Source organism: Hippocampus bargibanti, linkage group LG12 (assembly GCF_051943395.1).
Source record: "Hippocampus bargibanti isolate YZ-2025 linkage group LG12, ASM5194339v1, whole genome shotgun sequence".
Classification (NCBI taxonomy): Eukaryota; Metazoa; Chordata; class Actinopteri; order Syngnathiformes; family Syngnathidae; genus Hippocampus; species Hippocampus bargibanti.
The window spans coordinates 17,642,501-17,659,262 of record NC_142745.1 but is presented as its reverse complement, the minus strand read 5'-3'; the positions used below and the strand labels follow the sequence as shown (position 1 = coordinate 17,659,262).

The 16,762-nt window shown below is 41.5% G+C and overlaps 1 protein-coding gene across 1 annotated transcript in view; it reads left to right on the top strand.

Annotated features, from left to right (window-relative positions):
- LOC148890766 (contactin-4-like) overlaps positions 1-16,762 on the top strand; it is a 103,432-nt gene that overhangs the window by 77,749 nt on the left and 8,921 nt on the right. Inside the window, 5 exon segments of the mRNA XM_089010274.1 lie at positions 6,092-6,219; positions 11,323-11,498; positions 13,340-13,460; positions 15,989-16,147; positions 16,630-16,762. The exon segment at positions 16,630-16,762 is cut by the window's right edge and continues 17 nt beyond it. Coding sequence (XP_088866400.1) covers positions 6,092-6,219; positions 11,323-11,498; positions 13,340-13,460; positions 15,989-16,147; positions 16,630-16,762 — 717 coding nt within the window.

Below are 16,762 nucleotides of genomic sequence, written 5' to 3'. Positions count from 1 at the left end.
TATATTTTTGTATTTTAAAAAGTATTTATATATTTCAATATATTTGTATATATTATCTATTTATGATTTCAGAATCAGAAAGCCTTTAATAGTCCCACAATGGGGAAATTTGTACAATGTATATTATACAGTAAAGTCTCGTTATATCGATATTCTCGGGAGTCGGAAAAAATGTCGATATAACCGGACTATCGATATATCCGATCCTGCGGCATGTAAATTTTCTCCTTGCGTTCATAAAAATAGTATCGTAATGAGCAGTACTATCGATATAACCGATATCGATATAACAAGACTTTACTGTATTTATATAAACATTAGATGGCTAGATGGATGAATGAATGCATTGACGGACAGAATGATAGATAGATATTATTTATGTGATTTTTATATAATAATAATAATAATAATAAGTCCAAACATCATGGCTGGTCTCACCACCGTTTTATACATCTGTCATCCGAGCTGAAACCTTTCATACACTTTTCCTGTCATCCGAGCTGAAACCTTTCTATCACACCTGACATTTTTCTCCAGCCATTCCAGCCTGCCTGTACACACTTCTTCACCTCTTTTCCACACTCTGCAATGCTGTGGACAGTTGACCCCAAGTACTTAAAATCCTCCACGTTCTTTATCTCTTCTCTCTGTAGCATCACTCTTGCACTTGGATCCCTCTCATTCACACACATACATTCCGTCTTGCTGCGACTGATCTTCATTCCTCTCCTTTCCCGGGCAAACCTCCACATCTCTAGTTTCTCCCCCAGCTGTTCCCTGTTCTCGCTACAGATCACAATGTCATCTGAAAACATCATGGGCCAAGGAGATTATTGTCTAACATCCTCTGCCAGCCTGTCCATCACCATAGTGAATAAGAAGGGGCTATATATATATATATATATATATATATATATATATATATATATATATATATATATATATATATATATATATATATATATATATATATATATATATATACAGTAAAGTCTCGTTATATCGATATCGGATATATCGATAGTCCCGGTTATATCGATACTATTTCTATGCACGCACGGAAAAAATTACATGCAAACAGGGTCGGATATATCGATAGTCCCGGTTATATTGATATTTTTTCGGACTCCCTTGAATATCGATATAACGAGACTTTACTGTATATATATATATATATATATATATATATATATATATATATATATATATATATATATATATATATATATATACTATATATAGTTGTTATATATATATATAGTTGTTGGTTGCGGGAAGTTAGTCGTGAGAGTAGGCAGGGAGGGTAAGGCCACAGTGAGAGTTGCTGCAGGTGCAGCTACAGGTGAAGTTGAGGTTGGGCCGGGGGCGGCAGGCGTCTTGTCAAACCGATTGAAAAAGCGGTTGAATTCATCTGCCCAGTCCTTGTCTTTTTCGTTCAATGTCTTTGCGGAGGATAAAGAACATATGTCAACTGGGCTTTTGTGGCCTGAGATGTTTTTCAGGCCTTTCCAGACACTAGCGACATTGCTGGCTTGCAGCTGCTCCTCCATTTTAATCCTGTAGGCCTTCTTACCCTCTCTGATCTTCCTCCTCAGTTGGATTTGCACAGCCTTCAGTTCCTCTCTGTTGCCTGACACAAAAGCCCTTTTCTTTTTCTTCAGGAGGACTTTTATGTCGGGATTAATGTATTCATACATTGGCTTTTGAAATCTGATGCTACTGAGTTGTCTTCCCAAAACACATTTTTGAGGAGTGTTATGCCGACTGACAGAACTCTAATCTCGCCCATGCGATAAAATCAGTTGTGAGATGTTTGCCGAGATAAGGTCAGTCTGTGTTCCTCGCGCCGCTCACTAGGATTGTTTTTATCAGAGAGACTTTGGCCCATATCATTTTTCAAAGCTAGAATCCACCAGCGCAGCAAGAGTAATCCATCTTGCTACCGCTGACAATTTCCCGTGGAACCCAGAGCATGTTCTGTATTCCTCAAGGAATACCTCAGCGCGTAAGAAATGAATATCTGTGAAGCGGGAAAGCAATTTGTGATTGAAAGCATCCTTTGGCGCAACATCCACAAACCCTTTGTGGCGCAGGACGATAAACTCTTCGCCCTGGCTTGACAATTAGCGGTGCCATTTTAAAATAAGTGGGACGTTCTCAATGAGTCTTGGTCATGAAGATACCTTGCTGCAAAAGCTCTACCCAACATTTTGCCCTTGATGGATTATTTCCAGGCGGCCCCGTAGTTGAGTAGTAAGCACGGCGGCGTCACAGTGCAGAGGTCGTGAGTTCAAGACCTCCCTGTGTGGAGTTTGCATGTCCTCCCCGGGCCCACGTGGGTTTTCTCCGGGTCCTCCGGTTTCCTCCCATATTCCAAAAATAGGCATGGCAGGCAGATTAAACACTCCAAATTGTCCCTAGGTGTGAGTGTGAGTGTGAGTGGTTGTTATACACCAATACAGTATGGTTGTTTGTCTCTGTGTGCTCTGCAATTGGCTGGGAACCAATTCAGGGTGTCCCCGCCTCGTGCCCGAAGATGGCAGGGATATAGGCTCCAGCACCCCCGCGACCCTAATGAGGAAAAAGCCGTACGGAAAATGGATGGATGGATGTAGATTCTGAGCTATTGCTGAGCATGAGTGTTGAGGCCTTTTTAAGTGCAGTGATCTTTTTTTTGTCTTCTTTTGTTTGTTTGTTTGTTTGTTTGTTTTTGTTTGACATCCTCTTTTTTTAAACATTTAATTTCCCATGGGTCTAGCTTTACATGCCAACAATGCCGTAGTGCCCAGCAGAGTGCCTTGTGGTTTTGCTCTGTTCATGTATTGCAGCTAATGATGCATGTAACAAGGTGCGTCGCAGTTCTACAAAAATCAATATCAATTCCATCTCCTTTGAAAAATTGTCTCAAGTAGATGTCCACATGATAGTTTTTTTTAAACCAATGCCAGGCAATCTCGTTCATCAAAAGTGCAAGAACAGCAAAATAAGGTCCATAGATGCCAATAGATACCTAATTGACCTTTGACCTTGATGTCGCAGAATGCAGCATTTGCTGTATAGAACCTTGCTTGAAACGCTGGGTTTGATTGATGGCATTTGACGGCCTATTTTGCTTCTGCAGCACCCACGATGAGTGCTGGGGGTGTTGGGTGTCTTGCATTTCAGTTGATCCAAAACAGAGCCACCTCAAAGCAGAACTCAGCGCTTTTTAAAATATTCAAGAGCATTGAAGGGGAGATTGTGACCTTCTCTCTTTTTTAGGTCGCTTACTTCCAGCATAGTGAGCTGATTGCAAATGTCCGTGACAGGTTGGTCAATGACCAGCAATGTTGTTGTTTTTTTCTGCTGTTGTACGAATTATGTTTGCTCGGTGTACAGCACTTTGCATCCAGCGGTGGTTGGTTTTCAAGTGTTGAGTTGAGTTATCGCTGCAGAACATAAAATAAAAATGATGCATTTTCCTCACCGTATGTCAAAGCACGAGCACAACATTGAGTGAATGAATCATTTTGGAAGAAAGAATGGCTGCTTTTTGCAAGACGTCGCTGCACACAGAAGCGAGGAGGTGAATGTTGGTTTTCACCGAGACGAATGATTTGGCGAATTAACCAACATGAAAGCATGTGACCATCTCGCCTCCTGTGGTATCATGGCTGACTTATTCCACTGATAGAATCTTCACCTCTATTTTCACAAGCTCGGTTTATTTTCCTTGTTAATTAAGTACGCGCACACACCGGCCCCCACCCTGCGGCCAGCCGTGGCATATCAAAGTCAATGAGCATTCATCAACAGCTCCGTTCGGAATTCTCGCGTTTGTGATTACGCATATTGTTTGCATATCGAATCCTGATGAGGGTGGGTCCATTCTTTGCCAAGGTGCCGTGTTTCCACACCAAGTGAGCAAACATCGTTCCGATATTTGAGCAGTCATCCTGAGAGAACGGGAATGTACACCCTGTGCAAAGCTGTCAACACACAATACTCATGCCTTTCCGGGGACCCGTTATTAGCACTGTGCCAATTTCCTCGTATGACTATATATATATATATATATATATATATATATATATATATATATACAGTAAAGTCTCGTTATATCGTTATTCAAGGGAGTCCGAAAAAATATCGATATAACCGGGACTATCGGTATATCCGACCCTGTTTGCATGTAATTTTCTCCGTGCGTGCATAGAAATAGTATCGATATAACCGGGACTATCGATATATCCGATATCGATATAACGAGACTTTACTGTGTATATATATATATATATATATATATATATATATATATATATATATATATATAATATATATATATATATATATATATATAAAAGACTTCCTGAATATTCAGCGCGAGTCTTAAATATAGCTATATGCGGTGGAATCTTTGTAAAATACGCTCATTTGAATCCTTTTTACAAATTATGGACACAACTTGTCCGGAGGCGTCGGTTGTCCTTTAAGGAAATAACAAAGGCAGGCTATTTATTTTGTTTTTTTTACGTTTGGGGCAGGCTCTTTCCTGTGATTTTCACTTCACAGCGGCCATGATGGCTTCTCGGTGACTGATGTTGTGTCTCTTTCATCTTGCCGCATCCCAAGGAGGATCAGCAGCACCGCACCGTCCTACCCCCAAAATACACACCTGTGTTCTTCACCGGCCATGTCCCCTTGTTGAAAAATAATCAAGCAGAGAGGACTGATATTTCCTCTGTCCATTCAAGTGTGCCAGACAGCGATGAAAGGAACAGCACTTGTGTTCATCTCGGCCGGTGAATTATTGATATGTGACCCTTCGCTGGCAATCCCCAAGGATGGAAATGGGAAACATCACGTAAAATGGGCACCCCGACAAGACATTTTGTCCCGGCCGTAGTAAAGAAGCAAAAATTTAATGTAGCCTGAGCTACGATATTTTTGTGGCCACGGACATGTTGCAACTGAACCATTTTAACGTCTACCTTGTGTGTTCTTTGTCTTCAAATAAAGTGACAAACCCAGACATATGGGTTACGTTTGCCACAAATGCTAAACCATATATTTTTTTCGAAATGTCCCGCCCTTAATCAATGATTGTTTACTTTAACTTTAGAAGACAAATATTTTAATTCAATATACTGTATGTCAGGGGTCGGGAACCTTTTTCACTAAGAGAGCCATAAAGTAAAATATTTAGAAATGTTTTTCAGTGAGAGCCACATACCCGCACACATACGCACGCTCGCATGCAAAGATGCACGCATGTGATTTCAACAAAATATCAGAATGTATTATATAACGAATGACGAAGCCTCTTGGATAAGAAGCGAAACATCCGACACCTTCAAAGAAGTACAGATGACGGCTGAAGAAACCTTCTCATCGATGGACCACTCCTGTACGACTGAGAGCTTACACAGACGTATTAATATGAATAGTTTTCCATTCCTCGTGATTGGTGAAAAAAATCCAGCCATACAATCAGAATGAAAGTCAACTTGCCGGCTCCAGATGCAAAGTTAATGCTAGCTAGCCTGACCACTGCTCATTAGCTTGCACGCTTGCTCTCTGCCGTCTCTCACAAAAGTATATTGATGCTAACATTGGCATGGAGTTTGTCAAAGTCCCACTGATATTCAACTGTTTCATTCATGGTATTGTTACATTGCTAATTAGAATCACAGCAGAACCTTTTCTCTTTTGATGATTGCATCGTACACATTGCTTGCATCGACACAAATCCTTCGGTCCATTCAACCTGAAGTGTACGATACTCGTCAGGATTATTTAAAAGAGGGCGTTTACCTGTTTTGACATCAATAGCCACCGAGGTCAGTATCATCCAATCAAAATTGCGCTTTCCGCAAAATGCCACTCAAAATGGAAATGAACAGCAAAAAAGCGAGAATATGTATTTAGTTTTATCGGCGAGCCAGATGCAACCATCAAAAAAAGTCATATATGACTTGCGACCCATAGGTTCCCGACCCCTGCAGTATGTGGTACTTAAAAAAGGACGCTATGTCATGTGCTGTATAAAACGTGTTATGTATTGATGTCAGTGCTCTACTTGAACACACCGTTTGTATATTTTTCACCACAGAGTTTCCATTCTGGATAATGGGAATCTTCGTATATGGAATGTAAGCAAATCAGATGCTGGACCCTACACCTGCATGGCCAGGAACCAGTTTGGCGTGGCGAGTAGCACGGGAAGTGTCACGGTTAAAGGTAATTTCCATTTCCTTTATTTCACAATTTGAGCTTTGTGAACTTTCGGATACAAGCAGTGGTGGACCTAAAAATATCTGAATCACAGACGGGTGTGAATGATATTTTGTCCATGCTTTCTTATGAAATAATTCCAAATTGTCTTTCAGCCTCTTTACATTGCTTTCCCCTGTTCTGCTGCTTCCAGATACATGTTTTCTTACTTAAGCATTTAACCAATCACCTTTCAACCATGTTACGAGGGTCAGACGCCTTTACCATCAGTTCTGCGGGCCCTGTCGCATGAAATAAGTGTAGATGAAAATGTTACTTTCTTTAACCAATCAAATTTAAAGTTGGCGACACCAAAGCCTTTTTCTCGCAGGCCTTTTTTCCTGGCTAACGCTACCCTCTAGTAGACTTGTGGTCAATAACACCACACTTTTTATATGAGTCGCAGCTGTAGCTGCAGTAAAGGTTGTATAGTCATCAAACAGTTATTAGAACTATTGAAGGCCGAGGTCGCCACTGGATCCCAGTGATAATGAACGGGTTTCTCAATGTATAATCCAGAGGCATCTGGGTGTTTATTGCCCGATTAACAATTACCGTTCAGCTAAACATAAAATGAAACAAATGACAAAATGTGAATTTAAAGCAAACACTTTGCTTAAGAGTCTGTTCTGGCCATCCTGGCACTGTGGAGTAACTCAAACTGGCAGAACACAAATAATAATAATACATTTCATTTATAAGCGGCTTTCAAAACTCTCAAGGACACTTTACACCCGCAGGATATCTTTTCTGCGGGTGAGCAGCGGCAGCGACACGCGCCAGCGTTCACTCACACAGGCATATGTTCTTTATCCTCCGCAAAGAACGACATGCACTGCATGTCTGGATGATACTGTCCTCAGGTGGCCAGCTATCCATCTCGCTTGTCCTCCATGAATGTAGCAATTCATCTATCCGTTCGGCTGCTCATTTCTATGACAACACCATGCCGGAGAAGAGAAAATGCTTTCAACTGCTATACAGAGTACTCAAAATATGGTTTTGGATAAGAAAGGGGGACAAGCCGCGGTGTTCCCGGCACAATATGCAAAGATTCTGCATGAATGTATTTATTTATTTTCAATTTTCACCTTTTTAATTGGTCGTTCTTGTGTCGGGAGAGCAGAGCTGTCGTTACACTGATCTCGCCATATATATACCATCTCGCCATGTGTTTGCAAAGGTGTTGAAACTTCCCCATTCCCCTGTCCCCCCGACTGCCTCGGGTATTGTCTGAGGATCTTCTGTGTGGAAAAAGACCTCATGTTGTTAGATCATCTGCAATGGGGATTGCTTTCCTGCTCTGGTGCTGTGACTTATTACACTTCATTAAAAATTAATGGCAACTGGGTATAAAGTGCTATGCATCGAGTGCCTCTCGTCTGTGCACACTGCTGATTTTCTTTTCTGTTTCCACCGGGGATTGTATTATCACCTCCTCGAGTTTGCGGGGGACTTGCTGACATTTTTAGTGAACCATTGCCTTGCTATAACCCGTTTTGGCCAAGGTTGCTGGTTCAAATATCATGATATTCTTTGTTCTGCTTCGAGCGTCCTTGTCTTTTTCGGATTGTATTCAGAATGTTTTTTTCTACACTCAACTCAGCTCACGAGTATTTCTAGAGGACTTGACAACAATCACCCGCCGGTGATACACAGTACCATTTGTGGAGCAAAAATAATTCATAGGACAAACAATAACACAGGAAATTAATATTGAAGACAGTTGAAAGCACAAAAACAGCAAAACACAACACAAAACTAATCTCATGATGATTAAAGTCAAAGAATCAAAATGAATTAGAAGATAAATTTGAACTCATTCACTTCCATTCCCAAATTTAGTCACAAATTGAAAAGCATGACTTGGAGGGCCATTCACAAATTTGTTCGTTTTTTTTTCTTGGGGCGCAGTGCGTTTCAACCTTCGGTCAGACCTCTGGCAATGTTTTTCCCTCCCACGAGGGGGGAGCATTTGCCTTTATGTGCATCCACCAACACTTTCAATGCAGATAACTCTGCCACCAAGTAAGCTCGAAATAAACTTCTTTTCTGATGAAAGAAGAGAGTCTAAGATTTCTCACGCTGCATTGAATGTTTATGTAGTCCTAAAACTCAATATTCTGTGGGTCGTGCAATTTGAGCAAAAATTACAAAAACCCTGGCACTGGAGTGGACACATTTTTGCACATCCTCTTGCAGTGAAGGAGTTACAAATGAGCTTGCCAAACGTTCATTCCAAAGAAAGGGATCTGTTGCACATTTTGAGTGAAGAATCTGCATTAATAGTTTCAGTTCAGGATTTAAAAACATTAATGGTCCACATCTCTGTATTTCCACAGAATTTTGAAATATTTCACCAATGTCTCAACCCTCACCAAAGCTGATCGTCAAACCATTGTGGCAAAAATTTGTGTCCAGTCGATGATGTCCAGCGCTTGTGCAAGAACTGACGCATCACCAGACGATCACAAAATGCAAATGTGTTAATTCAAAGACATCGCGATGACCGTATTTTCCGGACTATAAGGTCCACCAGATTATAAAGCGGACCTTCAACAAAAGACATATTTTAAAACCTTCTCTATATATAAAGTGCATCAGATTATAGGGCGCATGATCAGCTTTGAAAATAAATTGAAGGCACATAGTGCGAGAAATACAATAATTACTGAAAGTCTGGGCAAGGGAAAAGGTGAAAAGTTGTAATTGTTGTTCTCTCAGTAAGAGGGCAAGGGTGGTCCCTGTCCTCCCATTTGAATTTTAGCCATCTGCTAGGACAATCTTTGTGTAGTATCAAAAAAGAAAATGAATACATCATCATTTCGATCTCCACATTTGTTTGATTCCCATTTGTGACTTGAATAAGCGTCAATCGTCATATTCAAACCAATTCTGTATCATAAATATTCAATATTATTGATACGTGAATCCAATTCCTATCATTTAATTTGCCGAATATTCCGGTTCGCCCGCGTCATCCGGAGATGACTTCAAACAGAGACGCGTTTCTTTTTTTTTCTCCTTTGAATTATAAAACACGGATTTCATGCATTATGAATGCTCTGAAGTCAGCCGCAGTCAAGAATGCGGGAGAGAGAGCTTTGAGTGCTCCTTGCCGCTGATTTCCAACAATCCACCCCACCTCCACTCCCAATTATGAGCTTTTCTACTCATTTTTTTCTTTCGTATGTGTTTAAGAAAAGACTGAATCGGATTAGAGAATGTGCGGCAGTGTTTGGTGAGGAATCATCATGTAATCTCCTTTTTCTCTTTATTTCTTTTGCCATTTCACACAAGATCATCATATGATGGCCTTACTGCCTTCGCCCTCGGGCAGTCGGCGGGCAGGTTGAGACCCGCTGCTAGCTGCATGTGTGATTTTATTTTATTTTTTCGGTGGAGCTGCAAGGTTGGCCTCCCGGCATAAACAGACGCCACCATTACGCCTTTCACATCATCCAAGAGTCTGGTTTTATTATACACCCATCCACGGCGTTTCCATCATCATACGATAGCGGTTTTCTATAGCTGATGCACAAATACTCCTTAATATGATTTTGACGTCTTTCTGTCGGATTCGATCTTGTCTCGTCAATGTGACGGGGTAATTTACATGCATTATTCGAGTGAGAATTGGAAACCTATTTAGTGGGGTGGGGGCAGGTGAGCAGGTTTTATGGGAGATGACAGGATGATATTCCAATTGACTTTGGCTAATACGAATACTGAAAAATACCTGTCAGGAAGCATCGTGAATAAAAGTCACACTGGAAAACAGCTCGGGAGGGGCAGTCACAATAAATGAGCCTTGTTAATGTCCACATTATGCCAACACTTGGGGGATATTAGCAGATTAATTGCATTTGATTAGACAAGCGCCGGCTGAATTTTGATTCACCGGGCCTGAACCGTTGCCAATTAATATACGGCGCACTTTGTAAATATGTGGCGGACCAAGCAATCAGAATCAACCTTTTCCGATCACACTATCCTCGCCAAACACCGCCGCACATTGCCTCGTCCGATTCTGGCTTTTCTTCAATCCGTACGAAAGTATATATTGTTGTTGGGGAGTTTACAATTGGAGATGAGAGGAGGTTGTTGGAAATTAGCAGCAAGCAGCAGCATACAATCAAGAGGTAATTAGGCAATGAAGGCCATGCATTGCCTGGATGTTCTAAACAAGACTGTTCCCAACATCGTTAGAGAAATTAGTTGAGTCTTGTATACAGATTGGGTCCCAATTTAAAATACCGTATTTTCGGGTGTATAAGGCGTACCCACAATGAATGGTGTATTTTCAAACATTTTTCATATACAAGGCGGACCGGACTATAAGGCGCACCTTCAATGAATGCAAAACGTTTTGCAATGGTAAGATATAAATACATAAAAGTTTTCAAAACATAAGGCACACAACAAATTTAAGGTGCTAGGTAGAGGCTGGGGTTCCACACTAATTCTTCTATAGGTGGTGGGCGATGGAGTAGGTGGCTGCTGACAGTAGTTGCGAGACCTGTTTTGGCTGAATATGACTTCACATATAAGGCACACCTGTGTATAAGGCGCAGGGTCGTCTTTTGAAGAAAATCAAGGCTTTTGGGTGTGCCTTATACTCATCTTTTACATTTGACCAATCGCATTTCGTGGACGCTTGCCTTATTCCCCGGTGATCCCAGCGTGTTGCACTGCAATTTCCCCAAATAGAACGGCGACTCCTCCAAGATGCATTGACTTGGAGTTGACTGTTTTTCTTGCCGTGTGCTTTGGGAATATCGGGACGAGTTCTAGGCTAGAGGCTAAATTGACAGTGAGTCACCGTGACTACTCCGAATGCAGGAGAGACACGTCTCCACATCCTGGTGGATTTTCGCAATGGTAGCTTTACAAGCTTCTTCCTTCTGTCACTTCTACTTCTCTATTAACACTGTGACACATTCACGTCAGTGATGGAAAGCTTGGCGTTTGGCGAAAGCCGCTCGTCTTCCCGTCGTAAATAATGCCGCATGGGATGTAAAAAAAACAGCATCTTCTGTGTAACGCTTCAGTTGTTATGATTTATTTCAGAGCCCACAATCATCACCACTCTGCCTGCAACCCTGGATGTGACTGTGGGAGAGAGCGTGGTCCTCCCTTGTCAAATCAGCCATGATCCCTCACTGGAACTCACTTTCACCTGGTTCTTCAATGAGCAGCTCATCCACTTTGGCAACCACGGGGGATTTTTTGAGAAAGTGGGCGGCGTAAGTTCAACGGGCACATTTTATGATGATTCTGCAACGCTGTTAGCCTAGATGGTGAATTTATGCAAATATTGGACAAATGAAACACATTTTTGAGTTCACCAGATGACACTCGTGGTTTATATCCATCCATCCATCCATCCATTTTCCGTACCACTTACTCCTAGGGTCGCGATGGGTGGTGGAGCTGATCCCAGCCGTCTTCGGGCACTCGGCGGGGGACACCCTGAATTGGTTGCCAACCAATTGTAGGGCACTCAGACAAAACCAACCATTCACTCTCACACTCACACCAAGGGACAATTTGGAGTAATCAATCAGCCTGCCATGCATGATTTTGGAATGTGACCCAGAGAAAACCCACGCGGGCCCCGCGAGAACATGCAAACTCCACACAGGGAGGCCGGATGGGGTCTTGAATTCACGACCTGTGCACTGTGAAGCCGGTGTGCTAACCACTTGACTAACAGGCCACCTTTGTGGTTTATATATGCAATGGAAATTTCCATCCATTGCACTCGCCTTCATCATCAAACCAAGAGCAGCGCTTAGAGGAGTTTGAAATAATCACTTGCTTCATGAAGCTTCATTTTTGCAAAATTAGCAAAAAAATATATATAATAAATCAAGAATGACAAAACTTTCTGAAGATTTCATCAAATCAATGACTGCAAACTGTCATTTAATCACACGTAATCCAGATTTCAGGATTAAAAGCATGGTATTTTCATAAACGCAATTTGCAATGAACCAATGGATGCAACACAACAGGTCACATTTGCATCCATTGATCTGCATCATCCTCGAACACTGCGACTGAGTTCATTTTGAACTCGAACATATTGTTCTCTGCTTTTTTCCTCCCATTTTTTCTTTTCAATAGCCGGAGTGGAATACCGTAATTACACGGGAAGGAAACCAATGCCTGGGTGCACTTGGCTAAATTGCAGTGTGCCGGCTTTATAAAAGACAAATTTAGTTTCTGACCTCTACAAAGCTTGATATCAAATAGGGGTGAAGACTGCCAATTGAGGATTTGTTGGTCATTTTTGTTTTTTGGCCTCTTTTGGCATAGTCATAACAGATTCAACCACATAGCAGACACAGTGTATCAAGTGTATTATTTGTGGACAGAATAGCTTTTTTTGTCTGTTTTTTTTCCCTGAAATTTACATACCCATCCTCCATGCACTCTCGGAGCAATGCCGAGTTTCAAACACTACATAAATACGCTGTATCATCTTCTCTTTCAAAGTCTCACCTGATTCTAAAACCTGTAGGGGAGAAAAGCAAAGGCCAGGAATAGAAATGATCCATTCTCTTCTTATTATTCAGCTATTGCACTTGAAGATAAATAAACAGGGGGCAGTGTTGCGTTGCCGGGAGATTGCGGTCGACACCCAGAACGCAGATAAAAGCACTTTGCCAAATTGTTCCTGTCATTGTGCCACAGCTTTCCTCCGTGTCCAATTTATTAGCGGTCCGGCTCGACTCCACTCTGTGATATTGAAAAGGTGGGAATTGCTCCCTTTAAAGACATAAACTGCTTCTTGTAAGCGAGACCCACCTATGCGGCTGTCGGTCGCATGCTGTTGGCGCTCATATGTTTTCTGTAATTCAAGTCGCGGGATGAATACTTTGGGGTGTCCTTGAAAAAAAAAAAAAAAAAACGAGCCAGACTAAAGTTGATGGGGGGTGCAAGATGTATTTTTCTGATTCAAACATGGAAATGAGCTTTGTGCTCCCATGCGGCTGGATGGTAGAATGTTCAGCATAATAATGCATACTTGTATCTTTGTGTAATTTTGTTTTCATTTCTTTATTTATTTTTTGAATGGCAGCAGCATTCAGCAGGAGACATTATGATTCGAAACATCCAGCTGAGGCATGCTGGGAAATACACGTGCGCCGTGCAGACAAAAGTGGACAGCCTCTCCGTTGCCGTTGACTTGGTTGTCAGAGGTGAGCAGAACTCAAAGCATCCTCTCCATTTTAACTCTCTGTGAATCTGACAAATTATACCTTGCCACGGGTCTGAGATGTTTTTGTTTTTAATGATTGGTCAATGGTTCAGAATCTGAATCAGAGAACCTTTAATCGTCCCACAATGGGGAAATTTGCAGTTCACAGCAGCAATTTCAATGGGGGTTGGGGTAAAAGGATAAAAAAAGAAGATATTCTAAGCATAGTAAAAATGTCAGAAGACTGAGATGTATACTGTAAATGTGCAAGTTGTACAGTTTTTTTTATTAAACATTTCTGCTCATTTACAATGGTTGAGGAGGCCAAGGGGTTTTCCCACAATGTCCAAAGTGCAGCCTAGGGCCAAATGTGGCCCGTGGTCAGTTTCAAAAGTTAAGTCAAAGTCAGCTTTATTGTCAAATATGCTAATATGCATGACATACAACACCGATGAAATTTTCATCCGCACTGCAGCCTCCATCGTAAAATCAGTAATGTCTGTCCCGCTTATAGAATGCATACATTGGGTAGTAGCGCTATTATCTGTGTGTGATAACTGCTGCCTTCTAGAGTCTCAATTAGAAACAGCAAATTAGTATAGGAGTCATTGACTGAATGAGATACCATATTTTCTTCAATGAGCATTTTCTAAATGTTTTTATTGTTGTCTAAAATGGCAATAATCGACAAAAGAACAGTTACTTCTGTTCAACTGTTCCAAAAAAGTGAATTAAAATATTTTAAAAAGTGAAGTTAAGTGAATATTTCAGTTTAAACAAAAGTTAATTAAAGTACAGTGATGCCTCCGCTTACGAACGCTTTAGCGGCGGACGAACCATACCACACAGCGCGACGGTGGCTGGCGGACTAGTTTTCGGCGGATGAACACCAAAACACACGGTCGAACAGCGCCACGGTGGCTAGTTGTCCACACACCCTCTGTTGGAGTGCAGACATAGTTTGTTATCGTGTGGAGTACTTTTGCTATTATGGGACTGAAAAAGACCCCACCACAGGCTAGTGCTAAGTCGAAGATGACATTAAAGAAAATTACGGTCGAGCAGAAGAAGGAGATCATCGAAAAACACGAACGAGGTGTGCGTTTGTGTGACTTAGCTTCCCAGTACTAGTATGCTAAGTCGAGTTAAGCCGTTGCTATGTGTGACTAAGGGTGTTCCTGTGTTGTCTAAGCAATGGTCTCAGGCAATAGAAGAGGTTGAAAAACTTCTGTTGATTTGGATTAATGAAAAGCAGCTAGCAGGGGACAGTGTGAGTGAGGATATTATCGCCGAGAAAACATATCAACTTCACTCGGATATCATCAAGAAGCAACTACATCAACGAACATCACAAAGGCAAATAAAATGACTTTATTTTCCAGTACAGTTTATTTCTTTAATTACAATACATTTATTATACATAAAATACAGTATATTTTGTGTGGTTTTAAGACTTATTTAGTAGGAAATTATGTTTTATGGGGACCTGGGAACGGATTATTCTCATTTTTAATGGTTTCTTATGGGAAATAAATTAAATAAACTTTTCGCCTTACACACACTTTCTGGGAACCAATTAAGTTCGTAAACTGAGGTATCACTGTATTTTAAAAAGTGAAGTCAATTGAATATTCCATTTCAATTCTAAATTGATGACAAATAACACAATTACAATTAATGTTGTTCAAATGTTGCAAAAAGTTAATTTGTGTTCAAAAGTGAAGTTAAGTGAATTAATCTGCATGTTTTAAATGAACCAAAACACAGGCTTGATTCATTCACTGCGATTCCTGAATTTACTCAGGAATTGAACAGCATGATGTGGAGCGTCATACCTGAATTTTCTCAGGTTTGGATTTTTCTTGTGGAGGTGGTGCCGATAAAGCGCTGGTCAGACCTCAAGGAATGTGTGTCCCTCCCACGAAGCATTTTCCTTTTTTACAGCTGCCCCCATATCAAGCTCAAACTCCAGACCCATATAACTCGGGAATTACCTCTTTTTTCTGATGAAAGAACAGAGTCGAAGGTTTCTTATGCTGCATTAAATGTTTATGTAGTCCTGAAACTAATATTCTGTGGGTCCTGCAATTTGAGTGAAAATGACAAAAACACTGTAGTGGCCCATTTCTACATATCGTCTCTCAGTGAATGAGTTAAGATAGTTGAAATTAAAATAAAAAAGCAAATGTGGAACACAAAATGGCTCATTGAAATGTATTTCAATGAATTTCTGTTATATGTAAAAAAAACGTCCCCCAAGGTATGCCCCCTCCGACATTTTTAACACGCCAAATGTGGCCCCCCTTTGGAAAAAGTTTAGACAACCCTGGGTTAACATTTTCACCGTCTCATTAGACAGAATAGTTCTTAAACGTCTCCGAGCAAATTGACTTCTCTGCCATGGCCGCCGGTGCCAAAAAATACTGTGACTCTCATTCTCATATCTCTGTCGCTTCCTCATTTACATTCTCTTTTTCCGTCTCTCCGCTTTCCCCTTCGCTCTCGCACCCCGGTTACGTCGTCTCCAAGGTCCCCCGGGGTCCCCTACCAGCATCCAAGTCGACCAAATCACAGATACCACAGTGACTCTATCCTGGAGGCCCGGTGTTGATAATCACAGTCCAATTACCGCATACACCATCCAAGCCAGGACTCCATTTTCCCTCGGGTGGCAGGCTGTCTCCACAGGTAAGCTCTCACCAACCGGCCGTGGCCTCTTCCAATCTTCAGACTCTCTGGTGAGAATGTTGGAGGTGTTTTTTTCTCCAAAATGGGGCGTTATTGTAGCGTGACCACCGGCCACCATTTTATCAGACTCCAGGGAATCCTCCAACAAGAATTTCATTCCGATGATAAAGCCGGTGCGGATCTGATGTCAAATAATCGCAGTGATGGATCGTGTTTTACACCTCATATCCTCGCTGATAGCGCCCTTAGTAACCATGCCTGGCCGCTGTAATGATGTGTATCGTATGCTGTGCACTGATATTTCTGTCAACGAAGGAAAATTCCAGCCCACATCAGCCTCATTGATTAGCCTCCGTTACCTTTTTATAATCCGTTGAGATGAGACGTGAAGCCGACGTCAAGCCGACTGCATTCGGCAGCGCTCCTCTTTCTCGTATGTCAAAGGAACGCACCCATGTTTGATAGCATTTGCTAAATTGCAGTTCCCAAAGTGGTCGGAGGTCACCGTTTGACAGCCACCGTGATTGATCTGAGCCCCTGGGTGGACTACGAGTTTCGAGTCCTGGCCAGTAACACCATCGGGACCGGAGAACCCAGCAAGCCATCCAAACAAGC